At 48.5% G+C, this 15,173-nt stretch overlaps 1 protein-coding gene across 2 annotated transcripts in view; it reads left to right on the top strand.

Moving 5' to 3' along the window:
• SLC12A5 (solute carrier family 12 member 5) overlaps positions 1–15,173 on the top strand; it is a 229,578-nt gene that overhangs the window by 206,218 nt on the left and 8,187 nt on the right. For both annotated transcript variants that reach the window (XM_060771791.2, XM_067468330.1), the window contains exons 14-22: positions 375–473; positions 576–695; positions 1,199–1,303; positions 5,101–5,269; positions 5,865–6,060; positions 7,218–7,387; positions 7,599–7,730; positions 9,009–9,116; positions 13,052–13,174. In XM_060771791.2, the coding sequence (XP_060627774.2) occupies positions 375–473; positions 576–695; positions 1,199–1,303; positions 5,101–5,269; positions 5,865–6,060; positions 7,218–7,387; positions 7,599–7,730; positions 9,009–9,116; positions 13,052–13,174 (1,222 nt within the window). The remainder of the gene's footprint in view (positions 1–374; positions 474–575; positions 696–1,198; positions 1,304–5,100; positions 5,270–5,864; positions 6,061–7,217; positions 7,388–7,598; positions 7,731–9,008; positions 9,117–13,051; positions 13,175–15,173) is intronic.

The following is a 15,173-nucleotide window of genomic DNA, read 5'->3' as shown; positions in this document are numbered from 1 at the left end:
CCTGACAGCCTGCCACTTTTGGACTCTTGCTTGCTGAGCTGTTCCAGCGAGTAGATCTTAGAAAACTATTTCTTGATTTAAGTCGTTGACATGCTGGCTGATATCCGAAGAGGGGATGGGCCCCTGTCCATGCGTGTAGGATATTGGGAGGGGGGGGGGATCCTCCATCAGAGAAATAAAGGGGAGGAATCCCAGAGTAAGGAAGGTTTCAGTCCTCTGTTGCATCCCTCCCTCGTTGGTTTTGGTGCTTCTTATTTGCACCAAAACTTGGTACTGAGTGCCATGCTGCATATGTTGTGGGTCTTAAGGATCGACCATCCTGCCACCCTCCCACCCCCCACATCTCATGGGTCTGTCTTTCTGCCCCACTGCAGGTTCTTCCTGATGTGCTACATGTTCGTCAACCTGGCGTGTGCGGTGCAGACGCTGCTGAGGACCCCGAACTGGCGCCCACGCTTCCGCTATTACCACTGGTGGGTGGGCAGTGGGGCAGCAATGGATGGATGGATGGGAGGGAGATGAAAGGAAGAGGGGCTTCCTGGAGATGTCTGACCCATTCTCTCTGGCCATTGCAGGACGCTCTCCTTCCTGGGCATGAGCCTCTGCCTGGCGCTGATGTTCATCTGCTCCTGGTACTATGCCTTGGTCGCCATGGTGATCGCCGGGCTCATCTACAAATACATCGAATACCGAGGGTACGTTGTGTGTTGGGGGAAGCGAAGGGTGGAGTGACCACTGTGGAAGTGGAAGGGAGGTACTCTGAAGACCTCTTCCACCAGCCCCTCCCTTCAATTGAGATGTCAATGACAGTGACCACATATGATGTGTCTTAGATACCTTCAAGTGGGAGAAGATTGTGGAAGCCTCACAACTGTAGCTCACCAAGATGAGGTTTTGGTGCCCCACCTGGACCTTCTCCTCTCCACAAAGGCACATCCTGTTGCCCACCAACTCAATGCACCTGCTTAAGCGGGGGAGGGGGAAAAGGAAGGGGCCTGAGGCAGTAGGCTGTTAGGAATTCTGGGTGCTGAAGTCCAAAACACCTGGAGAGTGGGCCAGAGTTTCCCCATGCCTGCTCAATCCCATTAGTCTTCTTTTGGCCCATGAGGTCCTGCATGTGAGACCCCCCCCCCCCCCCGCCCAAAGCATCCTTTTCCCCTTCTGTGCCATTCAACCTATGCTTTGCCTTGCCTTGCAGAGCGGAGAAGGAGTGGGGCGATGGGATCCGCGGCCTCTCGCTCAGCGCAGCCCGCTATGCGCTCCTGCGCCTGGAAGAAGGGCAGCCCCACACCAAAAACTGGAGGTGAGAGATCACACCCGTCTGCGCATGGCTATATGTCTGTGTTTTGGGGAGGGACATGGCTGGGGACCCCACTGTGATGTGAGGCAGCTGAAATCAGTGCAATTTGCTGGACAATTTCCTTCTGATCATCCAATTAACTGACTTCAGACAGTTGTTTCTACTTCAGTAGCGGCTCTAATCTTTATTTACATTTCATTCATTGCATTAACACTTACACAGTCAGATGCAAGGGAGGAGAACAAAGAGACATTGCAATGGCATCTGCTATATCATCATCATCATCATCATCATCATATTTAATTACTTATTAATCGTCCTCCATCCGAGATGCTCTAGGCGATTAACATAGCAAAATTGTACAGAATAGAATCATAGAATCCTAGAGTTGGAAGAGACCTCCTGGGCCATCCAGTCCAACCCCATTCTGCCAAGAAACAGGAAAATTGCATTCAAATCACCCCTGACAGATGGCCATCCAGCCTCTGTTTAAAAGCTTCCACCACACTCCGGGGCAGAGAGTTCCACTGCTGAACGGCTCTCACAGTCAGGAAGTTCTTCCTCATGTTCAGATGGAATCTCTTGTAGTTTGAAGCCATGGTTCCATTGAGTCCTTCTCTCCAAGGAAGCAGAAAACAAGCTTGCTCCCTCCTCCTCCCTGTGGCTTCCTCTCACATATTTATACATGGCTATCATATCTCCTCTCAGCCTTCTCTTCTTCAGGCGAAACATGCCCAGCTCCTTAAGCCGCTCCTCATAGGGCTTGTTCTCTAGACCCTTGATCATTTTAGTCGCCCTTCTCCGGACACATTCCAGCTTGCCAATATCTCTCTTGAATTGTGGTGCCCAGAATTGGACACAATATTCCAGGTAACGTGGTCTAACCAAAGCGGAATAGCGCATGGGGAGCATGACTTCCCTAGGTCTAGACACGATGCAGGCCAAAATCCCACTGGCTTTTTTTGCCGCCACATCACATTCCTGGCTCATGTTTAACTTGTTGTCCACGAGGACTCCAATATCCTTTTCACACGTACTGCTCTCGAGCCAGGCATTGTCCCCCATTCTATATCTTTGCATTTTGTTTTTTTCTGACTAAGTGGAGTATCTCACATTTGTCCCTGTTGAACTTCATTTTGTTAGTTTTGGCCCATCATCTCTCTAATCTGTCAAGAATACATTTATTACTATGTATTATGACATATAGAGTAATGAATGTATATGTTAGGGGCCCCCAGAAGGCGGAAATGGCTTGGAGTCCAACAACAACAACATCACGCGTTGATGCTGAGCCTGGCTTGGAGTGCCTTGGGCTCCACGTGGCCCCAAATGACTGCCTCCTCTGCCTCCTTCTCTACCTTCGCGTCTCTGTGCGGCTTCCTCTGCATGACTGCGCTCTTGCTCCGAGGGTGAAGAATAGCGTTGGCGTTTAGTGCCAAAATGTGTCAAGAAAGGGTGGCACGTTGTGCCTGATGTGAGAATTCGGGCCCCATTCTGCCAGCTGCCATTCCCATTTGCACTGCGCTTGGACCCTGACATTGCCGTGGTCCTGGGATTATGCTTCAGGCCCACATCATGGACGTTGGGCTTTATCGAAAGCGCTGTTCGGTCAGCACCGATCTCTTTCCTACGACATTTTTGGAATCTTTCCAACTTCATTTACACTAAAAGCATATTGCACCCAGCCTTTGGCATTGTGCACACAGCACCACCCTCATATTTGTGTGTGACAGCGGAATACGAATGATGCCATGCAATAAGCCCCAATCAAGGGTGGTATGACCACGTTGTGGTTGTGGTTTCCCTGCCTCGTGCAATAAGGCTATTGCTTCTTTTCATTTGGAATGAAGTCCAAATTGCATAGTGAAAAGAAGCAGGGAAGCTGAGGGATGATATACGGCTCCGGCCCAGTGTACTTGTCCGAACGGATCTCCCTCTACACACCACCTCGGAGTTTAAGATCCTCTGGGGGGGCCCTGCTCTCGACCACGCCTTTATCGCAAGTGAGACTGGCGGGGACGAGGAGCAGGGCCTTCTCAGTGGTGGCCCCTCGCCTGTGGAACTCACTCCCCGGGGAGATTAGAACAGCGCCCTCCCTTCTCACATTCAGGAAACAGCTGAAAACTTGGATGTGGGACCAGGCTTTCGGAAACTCTGGCAGCTAAAAAGAAGGACCATAATGAAGGGCAAATATTGTAGGAACCTATTCTAACCTATTGGACCTATGGAACGCGAAACACTGACCATGAGATTGCTTACTGTTGTGCTATGGTGCTACATATTAATGTTTTTAATCTGTTAATTATTAATTACTGTTTTTATATTTGTATGTATTTGTATAAGGGCATCAAATTGTGCCGTCTGTGTAAGCCGCCCTGAGTCCCCCCTCGGGGGTGAGAAGGGCGGGGTATAAGTAGCAGAAATAAATAATAAATAAATTTATTGTTGCCACCAATTTGAAAGGAACCAGTACTCAGGAGATTTTACTCCAGTTCCCAACTTTAAAAAGGACTAGCCGATTTGCAATGGAGGTGGCCGATTAGGAACCAAATTTACCATCAAGTTGGAAGGGAGGCTGTTCAATTGCACCTCCTCCTTTATTAAGAAAGTAATAACTTAGTAGTAATTACACTGTATATACTGTAGCGTGACTGGAGAGAAGAATGTAGATTTATTTGGTTACTTTTCCCTGCGTTTCTGCCACCACGTGAGGTAAGTTATAATATTGTGAGAAATGGCACTTTATACCCAGAATAGACGGAACTGAGGTGATCTTCAAATAAAAGTTAACAATTTTATTAAGTACACAGCGTGTGGTTGCAAGATGTAACTTTTCCTTGTTGCACTTGGAATAATACTTGTAACTTTAACAGTTCATTCTTTCAAGTAACACAGTATCTTTCTGACGTAGAGCACTTGTTTCAGACAAAGTTTCCATACAGGGATGTTTCCCTTAGTTGATCCTCCCTAGATCAAATACTAAGTAACCTATTCTTTAGCCTCTCCTTAGACTAAAAGAATTCCAGCTAGGTTTCACCATTCAGCTGCACTAGCCTGAGAAACTTCCAATAGCCAAACCCAGCTTTTCAAAGCCTCAAGTTTTGCTTCACAAGTCACTCCGCCACCTTTCCTTTCCTTCTCTCCCAACTCCTAACTCCTCACTTCTCGGAACCTAAACCCAGACTGCTCACTCCTCTAAACCTAAACCCTAACTGATTTTTAACTGCCATTTTTTCAAACTCTTCTCTCTAAGCTCCTCCCACTTCCCTCTCTCCTGCAACGCACATGGAGGACTCCTCTGACTTAGGCCGCTCCAGCATTACTGCAGCCAATCTAAACACAAATACAGTTAAAATCATACAATTTATAATCAACTCCTGTACACATAGAGAGTCATAACATTGGAAGGGCTTCTGAAGGTCATCTGGCCCAACTCTTCCATGCTGTGCAGGAACTCTAACCAAACCAGGGCTTCTCAAATACGGCAACTGAAATGGTCAAAGGTCTGGAAACAATGAATCCCTGGATCTGCTTAACCTGCAGAAGAGAAGGCTGAGAGTAGACATGAGAGCCATGCTTAAACATTTGGAAGGGAGCCATAAGGTGGCCACGCAACTTCCATCCAGGAGCTTCCTTAAGTGGTCACGCTCATCTTGCCCTCAGGAAAAGCTTCTTCCGACACTTTTGACGAAGCCTATTTGTTGTGCTGTGTGGTCTGAGGGTGGGGCTGTTGTGTGGTGTGTGGCTGCCGGTCAGTGCCATGGGACTGAGGTGTCCACCTTGCCCCTCCTCTTCCGCAGGCCGCAGCTGCTGGTGCTGGTCCGGGTGGATCAGGACCAGAACGTGGTGCACCCACAGCTGCTCTCCTTCACCAACCAGCTGAAGGCCGGCAAGGGGCTGACCATCGTGGGCTCCGTTCTGGAGGGAACCTTCCTGGACAACCACCCCCAGGTCCAGCGGGCCGAAGAGGTGAGCAGAAGGGCAGGGGTCACAAGGGGAGCGGACAGGGGGGGGCACACAGAGAAAGGGGTGCATCTAACTCTTCTGTGTGTCTCCCCCCCCTCCATTCCCCCGCTCCTTCATTCCTTTCCTTCTTTCTTTTCCGTCCCTTCCCTTCTTTCCCTCCCTCCATTTTCAATCTTTATTTCTTTCCTTCCTTCCTTCTCTCCTTTTTTTACTTCTTTACTTCCTTCTTTCCTTCCTTCCCTTCCTTCTTTTTCCTCCCTCCCTTTCTTTCCTTCCTCCCCTCCTTCCTTCTCTCATTTCCTTTCTTTCCTTCACTCAATTTTTACTTCTCTCCTTCCTTCCTTCTTTCCTTCCTTTCCTTCTTTTTCCTCCCTCCCTTTCCTTCTCCCTTCCCTTCCCTTCCCTTCCCTTCCCTTCCTTCCTTCCTTCCTTCCTTCCTTCCTTCCTTCCTTCCTTCCTTCCAATCCTTCCCTTTCTTTCCTTCCTTTCCCTCCTTTTTTTGCTTCCTTCCTTCCCTTCATCCGTTTCCCTTCCCTCCTTTCTACCTTCCTTCCTTCCTTCCTTCCTTCCTTCCTTCCTTCCTTCCTTCCTCCAACAGTCCATCCTTCGCCTGATGGAGGCGGAGAAGGTGAAGGGCTTCTGCCAGGTGGTGACCTCCTCCAACATCCGTGATGGCGTCTCCAACCTGATCCAGTCCAGCGGCCTGGGGGGCCTCCAGCCCAACACCCTCCTGGTCGGCTGGCCGCGCAACTGGCGCTCTAAGGAGGACCACCAGACCTGGAGGAACTTCATCGGTAGGAAGAGGGGTTTTTTGTTTTGTTTTGATCTCCTCTTTCCTCGTTTTTTTAGTTATTGTCTTTGGTTTTTGTTTGCTTGTTTATTTGTTTGTTTTTAATTCTGCCACTGCCCGTGTAGTGTTTTCAGTAACGGTTCTATCCTGTTCAAGGGGTCTTCCAGGTTTATCATCATATCATCTGCAAATGCCTTTGTCTTATAGTTTTGGCATCATTTGTGTAGCCCTTTAATGTTTGTTTTTTCCCTAATATACCTCATTAAGATTTCAATTGAGAGCATAAACAATAGCGGGGAAGGTGGTCAGTCTTGTCGCATCACCTTCTGGATTTTGCATGAGTTTGTTTAGTCTCTATTTACAAGGATTTTTGCATGTGAGTGTTCTAAATCAATGTTTTCATTGAGTTCAGTGCAACCTTTCCTTGTTCCGTACTGGTACATTGACTTTGACTTTTGGTAACTTTGTGAATGAGAGTCCCCCAAGTGCCCGGCCATCCGGAGCATCAATGTAGACTCAGGGCATCTGGTGCAACGGAGCCCATCTGCCTGCCCAGCAGACCCTTCTTTCCCTCCTGTCTCCACTTCATAGAATCATAGAATCAAAGAATCAAAGAGTTGGAAGAGACCTCATGGGCCATCCAGTCCAACCCCTTTCTGCCAAGAAGCAGGAATATTGCATTCAAATCACCCCTGTCAAATGGCCATCCAGCCTCTGCTTAAAAGCTTCCAAAGAAGGAGCCTCCACCACTCTCTGGGGCAGAGAGTTCCACTGCTGAACGGCTCTCACAGTCAGGAAGTTCTTCCTCATGTTCAGGTGGAATCTCCTCTCTTGTAGTTTGAAGCCATTGTTCCGCGTCCTAGTCTCCAAGGAAGCAGAAAACAAGCTTGCTCCCTCCTCCCTGTGGCTTCCTCTCACATATTTATACATGGCTATCATGTCTCCTCTCAGCCTTCTCCTCTCAGCCTTCATGAGGCATTGCTCTCTTTCCACATGGTGTGTGCAAAGCATGAGAGAGAGAGACAGAAAGACGTGCAATCTGGGACAAGTCACCCCAACGAAGCAACCGAGGAGACCTTTCTTTGAGGGTCCTATGAGACCCTTCCTCTCCCATTTCCCCTCCTGCAGCTGAGCCTTCTTTCTTCCCTTCCTGCCCCACAGAACTGGTGCGAGAGACCACTGCGGGGCACATGGCGCTGCTGGTGGCCAAGAACGTGGCCATGTTCCCCGCCAACACTGAGCGCTTCTCTGAGGGACACATTGACGTCTGGTGGATCGTCCATGATGGAGGGATGCTGATGCTGCTCCCCTTCCTCCTCCGACAGCACAAGGTAGAAGGAGTGGCGGGGAGGGTCCGAACAAACCCCAAGGGGACCCTGGGGACAAAGGCCACTCACTTTGTGGCCACCACAGGGAAACCAGTACGCTCTGGTCTGGTGCGCGGAAGTCTTCTGGCCCCACAGTGGCCGATCCGTGCCATTTCTGTGCCGAAATGCCAAGACACCAAAAGAATCCCCTTTCTCCTTCTCGCCTCTCCTGCAGGTCTGGCGCAAGTGCAAGATGCGGATCTTCACGGTGGCCCAGATGGACGACAACAGCATCCAGATGAAGAAGGACCTGACCACTTTCCTGTACCACCTGCGCATCACGGCAGAAGTGGAAGTCGTGGAGATGGTGAGGGGAGCAGCGGAGTCTTGTCAGACTTGAGGTTGGGAAGATGCCAGGGGGAATGAATGGGGCAGCCTCCGCTTCCTCCTCAAGACCTCATGCAGCAAGGCAACTGCCGTGGGCCATGGCTGGACCATTCCTGATAGGAGGAACCAGCACAGCCTTGGCTTGCTTGACCATCCTCCTCCTCAAGCACACCTGCTTTTGGACATGCTTTTGGTCTTCTTTCCACCAATAATAATATAATAATAATCTTTATTTATTCCCTGCCACCATCTCCTCATGTAGCCTCATGTAAGCCGGGGTGGCTTACATGAGGTCACACCCGATAATACAATTACAGTAAAATAAATACAAAATGGCAAAAATAACTCAACAAACATGGAAGTTGAGGGAAACCACTTTTAACTTATGGGAAGCCCCCTTTCCCAGCCCAAAACACCCTCCACCCCTTGGGTCACCAGTGGGCTGATAGGAATTGTGGGAGTTTAAGTCCAAAACACCTGGAGGGAGGGCCAAAGTTGGCCCAGGCCTGTCTTGAAGGTTGTATTATACACAACAGTTCAAATAATTTTGTTTCTGAAACGAAGCTTGTGGAAGCTTCACATTTGGACATATTGAGTATTCGTGCCAAGTTTGGTCCAGATCCATCACTGCATGAATCCACAGCACTCCTCTGGATATAGGTGGACTACAACTCTCAAACTCAAGGTCAATGCCCACAAAACCCTTCCAATGTTTTCTAATCGTCATGGGAGTTCTGTGTGCCAAGTTGGATTTAAATCCATCACTGGTGGAGTTCAGAATGCTCTTTGATTATAAGTGTACTATAAATCCCAGCAACTACAACTCACAAATTGCAAAATCATTCCTCCCCCCCCCCCTCCCAAGCCCAGTAGCATTCACATTCAGGCACATTGGGTATTTGTGCTCAATTTAGTCCACTGAATGAAAATCCATCCTGCATATTGGATATTTACATTACGATTTGTAACAGTAGTAAAATGTCAAGTATCAAGTTGCAAAGAAAACAATATTATGGTTGGGGGTCACCACAACATAGGGAACTGCATTAAGGGGTCACGGCATTAGCAAGGTTGAGAACCACTGTCTTAAATGTTTCATGGTGTTCTTGGGCATCTAATCGTTGCCTCTGTAAACTGCCCTGAGTCGCCTGAGGGCTGAGAAGGGTGGTATACAAATATAGTAAGTAAGTAAATACATAAACCTGGCTCACGGAGACCCTTCCTTCCTCCTGATCTTGCTCCTATTCTCTGCCCACAGCACGAGAGCGACATCTCGGCCTACACTTATGAGAAGACGCTCGTGATGGAGCAGCGGTCCCAGATCCTGAAGCAGATGCACCTCACCAAGACGGAGCGGGAGCGAGAGGTGAGGACCCTGACCCAGACAAGGACCACCCCCCCCCCAGGACCCTCCTGTATCTTATCCCAAGCACGGGCCAACCTTGGCCCTCCCTCCAGTGTTTTGGACTTCAACTCTGTCACGTGCTGGGCCTGTAATGAATTGCTTTCAAAATAGGACGTTTAACATTTGCCCAGCGGGAAGCCAGGGGCCCCTGAAGAGAAGTTCTCAAGGATTTTCTACCACAAATGGTCTTTAGATGGCTTGTGAAGTATAACAAAGTCCTTTATTAATGAAAAGTCAAACAGAAACTTCTTGTTGTATCTCAGGCTAAGATTCACCTTGCTGTCTCTGACAAACCAGCCAAACTTGTGAGGTAGAAAGTTTATTGTGAGGTTTTCCAAACAAAGCAGATTATAAGCAGTAAAAAGATCAGTAGTACAAGGTAAAATCCAATATAATCCCTTTGAGTCAAAGCAGGAGACTTGAAGCAAAGAAGCAGAGAAAATTCCAGGAGATAGCATGAGGTTACATGAAGCAGGCTTTTCCCAAGCCCCCGAGCCGAAGCCAAAGCGAGCCATTTTAGCAACGTTGGAACTGACACAGGACCAGCTCCAAGGCAGGTTACTTATACGTTAAACATCAAAACATCAAACATCAAACAAGCAGCTAACGAGCAGTTTTCCCACCAACAGATGAGCTCAACACTTGGCTGCAAGTCGTGAACTCTTTCTTAACACTTGGGCAGCGTGACCTTGTTTCCCACCGTCTTATCAGCTACATTCCGTTCTTGTGAAAACAGCGGCCTGTCCCTAGCTGTGTCTCTAGCTACATGAGAAAACTGAAAGCCCACATCTGCACTCTCATTCCCATCATGCTGTTGCTGCTGCTGAACCACAACACTTCTCTTGTCTTCAATAAAGTTAAACAAATGCTTCCAGGCTTTTATGCAACCGGTGGCTTCCTCAGTCTTGCCCACGAGGGACAGGCAACTGTCTTCAATCACTGTTTCTTTACTTTAAAGGAAAATCCCCTTTTCAACTTCTCCCAGGCTGACTGTAATCTAAGCCTTACTGGTGTGCGCTCCGCTACCGGGTCGAACTGCATCTCGAGCACCGAGTGGACCTACCAGTAAGGCCAGTAGATTCTCCAGTTGGAGTTTTTTGGTCTTCCAAACTGTTTATCCTCCGAAATTCCTCGAAGCTTTAGGGCTGTTTCCCTGGAAATCTTTGGATGCTCTTGTTCTCCCCCGGAAAGTCCAAAACACCTGGAGGGAGGGCCAAAGTTGGCCCGTGCCTGTCTTGAAGGTCGTATTACACACAACACTTTTGGACTGAAACAAAGCTTGTGTCCACTGATCCGAAAGCAAAGGGGACACCATTTCAGCCCCTCGTGGAGACCATTTTTCAATTTGGACTACCTCATATTTTGGGATTCCAGATAAGTGATACTTAGCTTATGCAAGTCAAGGGCCATAGAGAGACACGAGCAAAAACGTGAACAGAAAATGGGCACTCTAGATGTAAACCTATTAAATATTTATTAAAAGGCAGTATGTAAGCCAACCAAAAAAACAGGACGCCACTAAAAGCGAAGGGGCAACTGGAGGGCAGCTGGGATTCCACTGGGAAATGCAAACCTCTGCTTCTACTGAGCCTTTGACCCTTATTTGCCTTGAGCCAAGGTGGTCACCTGTGTGGCCGGTCTGTCAAGTGACAGTTTCCATGGAGATGCGGGTCTCTTTGCCAGTATAAACTGTTACACAGTGCGTGTTTTAATCCAGCATCCTAATGCTCAAAAACCCAGACACAAAATAGTCTCAGTAAACAGAAATAGTCAAGGTAAACAGAAAATCTTTAGGTTCTTGTGGGTTTTTTCGGGCTATAGAGCCATGTTCTAGAGGCATTCTCTCCTGATGTTTCGCCTGCATCTATGGCAAGCATCCTCAGAGGTAGTGAGGTCTGTTGGAATTAGGACAATGTGTTTATATCATAGAATCATAGAATCATAGAATCCTAGAATCAAAGAGTTGGAAGAGACCTCATGGGCCATCCAGTCCAACCCCATTCTGCCAAGAAGCAGGAATATTGCATTCAAATCACCCCTGACAGATGGCCATCCAGCCTCTGCTTAAAAGCTTCCAAAGAAGGAGCCTCCACCACACTCCGGGGCAGAGAGTTCCACTGCTGAACGGCTCTCACAGTCAGGAAGTTCTTCCTCATGTTCAGATGGAATCTCCCCTCTTGTAGTTTGAAGCCATTGTTCCCTTGCGTCCTAGTCTCCAAGGAAGCAGAAAACAAGCTGGCTCCCTCCTCCTCCCTGTGGCTTCCTCTCACGTATTTATACATGGCCCTCATCATATCTCCTCTCAGCCTTCTCTTCTTCAGGCTAAACATGCCCAGTTCCCTAAGCCGCTCCTCATAGGGCTTGTTCTCCAGACCCTTGATCATTTTAGTCGCCCTCCTCTGGACACATTCCAGCTTAGAGTCAATATCTCTCTTGAATTGTGGTGCCCAGAATTGGACACAATATTCCAGATGTGGTCTAACCAAAGCAGAATAGAGCATGGGGAGCATTACTTCCCTAGATCTAGACACTAGGCTCCTCTTGATGCAGGCCAAAATCCCATTGGCTTTTTTTGCCGCCACGTCACATTGTTGGCTCATGTTTAACTTGTTGTCCACGAGGACTCCAAGATCTTTTTCTTGGAGTCTATATCTGTGGAATGGCTGGGGTGGGGCAAAGAGCTCTTCTCTGCTGGAGCTAGGGGTGAATGTTTCAACTGATCATCTTCATTAGCATTTGTAGGCCTGCCTGAGCCTGGGAAAATCTCTTGCTGGGAGGTGTTAATATGTGCCTGATTGCTTCCTCTCTGTTGTTTTGCTGTTGTAATTTTAGAGTTTTTTTTAATACTGGTAGCCAGATTTTGTTCATTTTCATGGTCTCTTCCTTTCTGTTGAAACTGTCCACATGCTTCTTGTGGATTTCAATGGCTTCTCTGTGTAGTCTGACATGCTGGTTGTTGGTGTGGTCCAGCACTTCTGTGTTCTCCAATAATGTGCTGTGTCCAGGCTGGTTCATCAGGTGCTCTGCTATGGCTGACTTCTCTGGTTGAGTTAGTCTGCCGTGCCTTTCATGTTCCTTGATGCGTGTTTGGGCAAAGCTGCATTGGGTGGTCCCTCTGGAGACTTCTTGTCCACAGCTGCATGGTATACCCTGGTAGACTCCTGCAGAGGTGAGAGGGATCCCTCTTGTCCTTTGCTGGATGGAGCATCGGTTGGATTTTCTTGGTGGGTCTGTAGATTGTTTGTATGTTGTGTTTCCTCATCTGCTTCCCTCTGCGGTCAGTGGTTCCCTTGATGTCTGACAGGAACACTTATTCCCTGGGTGGATCTACATCTTGACTCTTGTGGCTTCTTCTCGGTGGTCTTGCAGCTCTTCTGATGTCTGAGGTGGAGTCTCCCTTGGCCTGGAGAGCCCAGTTGAGGGGGTTCAGTTCATCTTGGAGGAAGAGGTGGGCTGCGCAGATTCTTTTGGCACGGTCTGCCAAGGATGCAGAAGAGCTGCAAGACCAAGAACAAGGCAGTCTTTGTAATATGCATAAAATAAAGCATCTTCTAAGCAGCAAAAGGGAAATCAAAACAACCAGAAGTAAATAGGTATTTCGCCATCAGCATCTCCTACTGTAACTCCACGCTGGTGAAACAGAATTCCAGCACAACCCACCAGAACTCCAGCACTCAGCACACTGTATTCAAAAAACGCCAACAGTTCTAGCCCCTTGGGTGTGGCACAAGATTGCTGCTTGACCTCCTTAGTCAGCTGAACAAGATAATTACAAACAAGGTTTTTCTTCACACATCTACTTGTGTCCTGCAAGAACTTACCATAACATAAACACCCCCCAGTTTGCCACAAGCCAGCTTCCTCCCTGATGCCCCCTTCCTTTCTTTCTTCCTTAGATCCAGAGCATCACGGACGAGTCCCGAGGCTCCATCCGGCGCAAGAACCCCACCAACACACGCCTCCACCTCAGTGTCCCCGACGAACAGGTGGGCGACAGCGAGGAGAAGCCCGAGGAAGAGGTGAGATCACTGAATGGGGGTCTGCAGAATGGGGTGACCATCCCCAAGTCAAAAGCAGGAAGGTGGCATAGGTAGCATTGCAACCAGCCAGGGATGTGGCCTCTTGCGGGGTAGCCCAGGCACAGTCTGCAAAATGAGGTGACCCCTCTCCAAGTCAAGAGCAGGAAGGTGGCATAGGTGGCATGGCAACCAGCCAGGGATGTGGCCTCTTGCGGGGTAGCCCAGGCACACCTTGGCTATTGTTCCCTTGGGCCATCTCAGACCACTTCCGGCGTCTGGGGACTACCTCAATGGGCCCCAGGGCCAGTGCTTTGCTGCTGGAACCTTCTGGGAGCCGTGGTGGCTGGCAAGTGCTAATGCACAAGGGAAAAAGGAAAATCCAAAAGCTTTGGGTCACTAGAGATGACCAAAAAGTCCACTGAGTACCCAAAAACAGTGAGGAGAAATCCAAGGAAGAGGTGAGATCACGAAACGGCGGTCTGCAAAATGAGGTGACCCCTCCCCAAGTCAAAAGCAGGAAGGTGGCACAGATAGCATTGCAACCAGCCAGGGATGTGGCCTCTTGCGGGGTAGCCCAGGCACACCTTGGCCATTGTTCCCTTGGGCCATCTCAGACCACTTCTGGCGTCTGGGGACTACCTCAGTGGGCCCCAGGACCAATGCTTTGCTGCTGGAACCTTCTCGAAGCCGTGGTGACTATTATTATTATTTATTATTATTATATTATTAACTTTATTTGTACCCCGCTAGCATCTCCCGGAGGACTCGATGCGGCTTACACAGGCCGAAGCCTCAAAACACAATACAGTAAAAACAACACAACAGTAGAAAACATAGCAAATCAATAAGTTAAGCAAGCAATAATGACAGTAACAATACATCATGACACTTTAAAACTGGGCCGGCCAGCGCAGTGGGGTACAGGGTTAAAAGTGCTAGAGTGGTAGGAGGAGCATGGGAATAAAATAGTACGGTGTGCAGTAATGTTAATTGTGCTAAAGTGCTTCTAGGACTTGGGTGGGGATTCCTAATCTGAGAAGGCACATCGGAACAGCCAAGTTTTTAGGTTCTTTCTGAAAGCTGCTAAAGTAGGGGCCTGGCGAAGATCTTTTGGAAGGGCATTCCAAAGTCGGGGGGCCGCCACAGAAAAGGCCCTGTCTCGTGTCCCCACCAGGCGCGCTTGCGACGTGGATGGGATCACGAGCAGGGCCTCCCCAGATGACCGGAGCGAGCGTGTGGGTTCGTAGGTGGAGATGCGGTCACATATATTATTATTATTATTATTATTATTATTATTATTATTATTAGCAAGTGCTAATGTTGTTCTTCATTTGTTCAGTCATTTCCGACCTCATAGACCAGCCCATGCCAGAGCTCCCTGTTGGCCGTCACCACCCCCAGCTCCTTCAAGGTCAATCCAGTCACTTCAAGGATGCCATCCATCCATCTTGCCCTTGGTCGGCCCCTCTTCCTTTTTCCTTCCAGCAAGTGCTAATACACGAGGGAAAAAGGGAAATCCAAAAGCTTTGGGTCACTAGAGATGACCAAAAAGGCCACTGAGTACCCAATAAGGGCAACTACTGAGACCAAAAAGGCAACTACAGCCTAATTACTATATTTACAGCTGTCAGGATGAAACCTGGCAGAACTATAAGCAAAATTTACGACTTGAAGCCTGCCAGGTTTCAGAACATGTTAATACACAAAAGTCCTATTACTATAAACTTCAGCACAAATACCAATTGGAGTAGAATCATAGAATCCAAGAGTTGGAAGAGACCTCATGGGCCATCCAGTCCAACCCCATTCTGCCAAGAAGCAGGAATATTGCATTCAAATCATCCCTGACAGATGGCCATCCAGCCTCTGCTTCAAAGCCTCCAAAGAAGGAGCCTCCACCACACTCCCCCCGGGGCAGAGAGTTCCACTGCTGAACGACTCTCACAGTCAGGAAGTTCTTCCTAATGTTCAGATGGAATCTCCTCTCTTGTAGTAATGA

Source organism: Anolis sagrei, chromosome 4 (genome assembly GCF_037176765.1).
Source record: "Anolis sagrei isolate rAnoSag1 chromosome 4, rAnoSag1.mat, whole genome shotgun sequence".
NCBI classification, from domain to species: domain Eukaryota; kingdom Metazoa; phylum Chordata; class Lepidosauria; order Squamata; family Dactyloidae; genus Anolis; species Anolis sagrei.
This window is presented reverse-complemented; position numbering and strand designations above follow the sequence as displayed.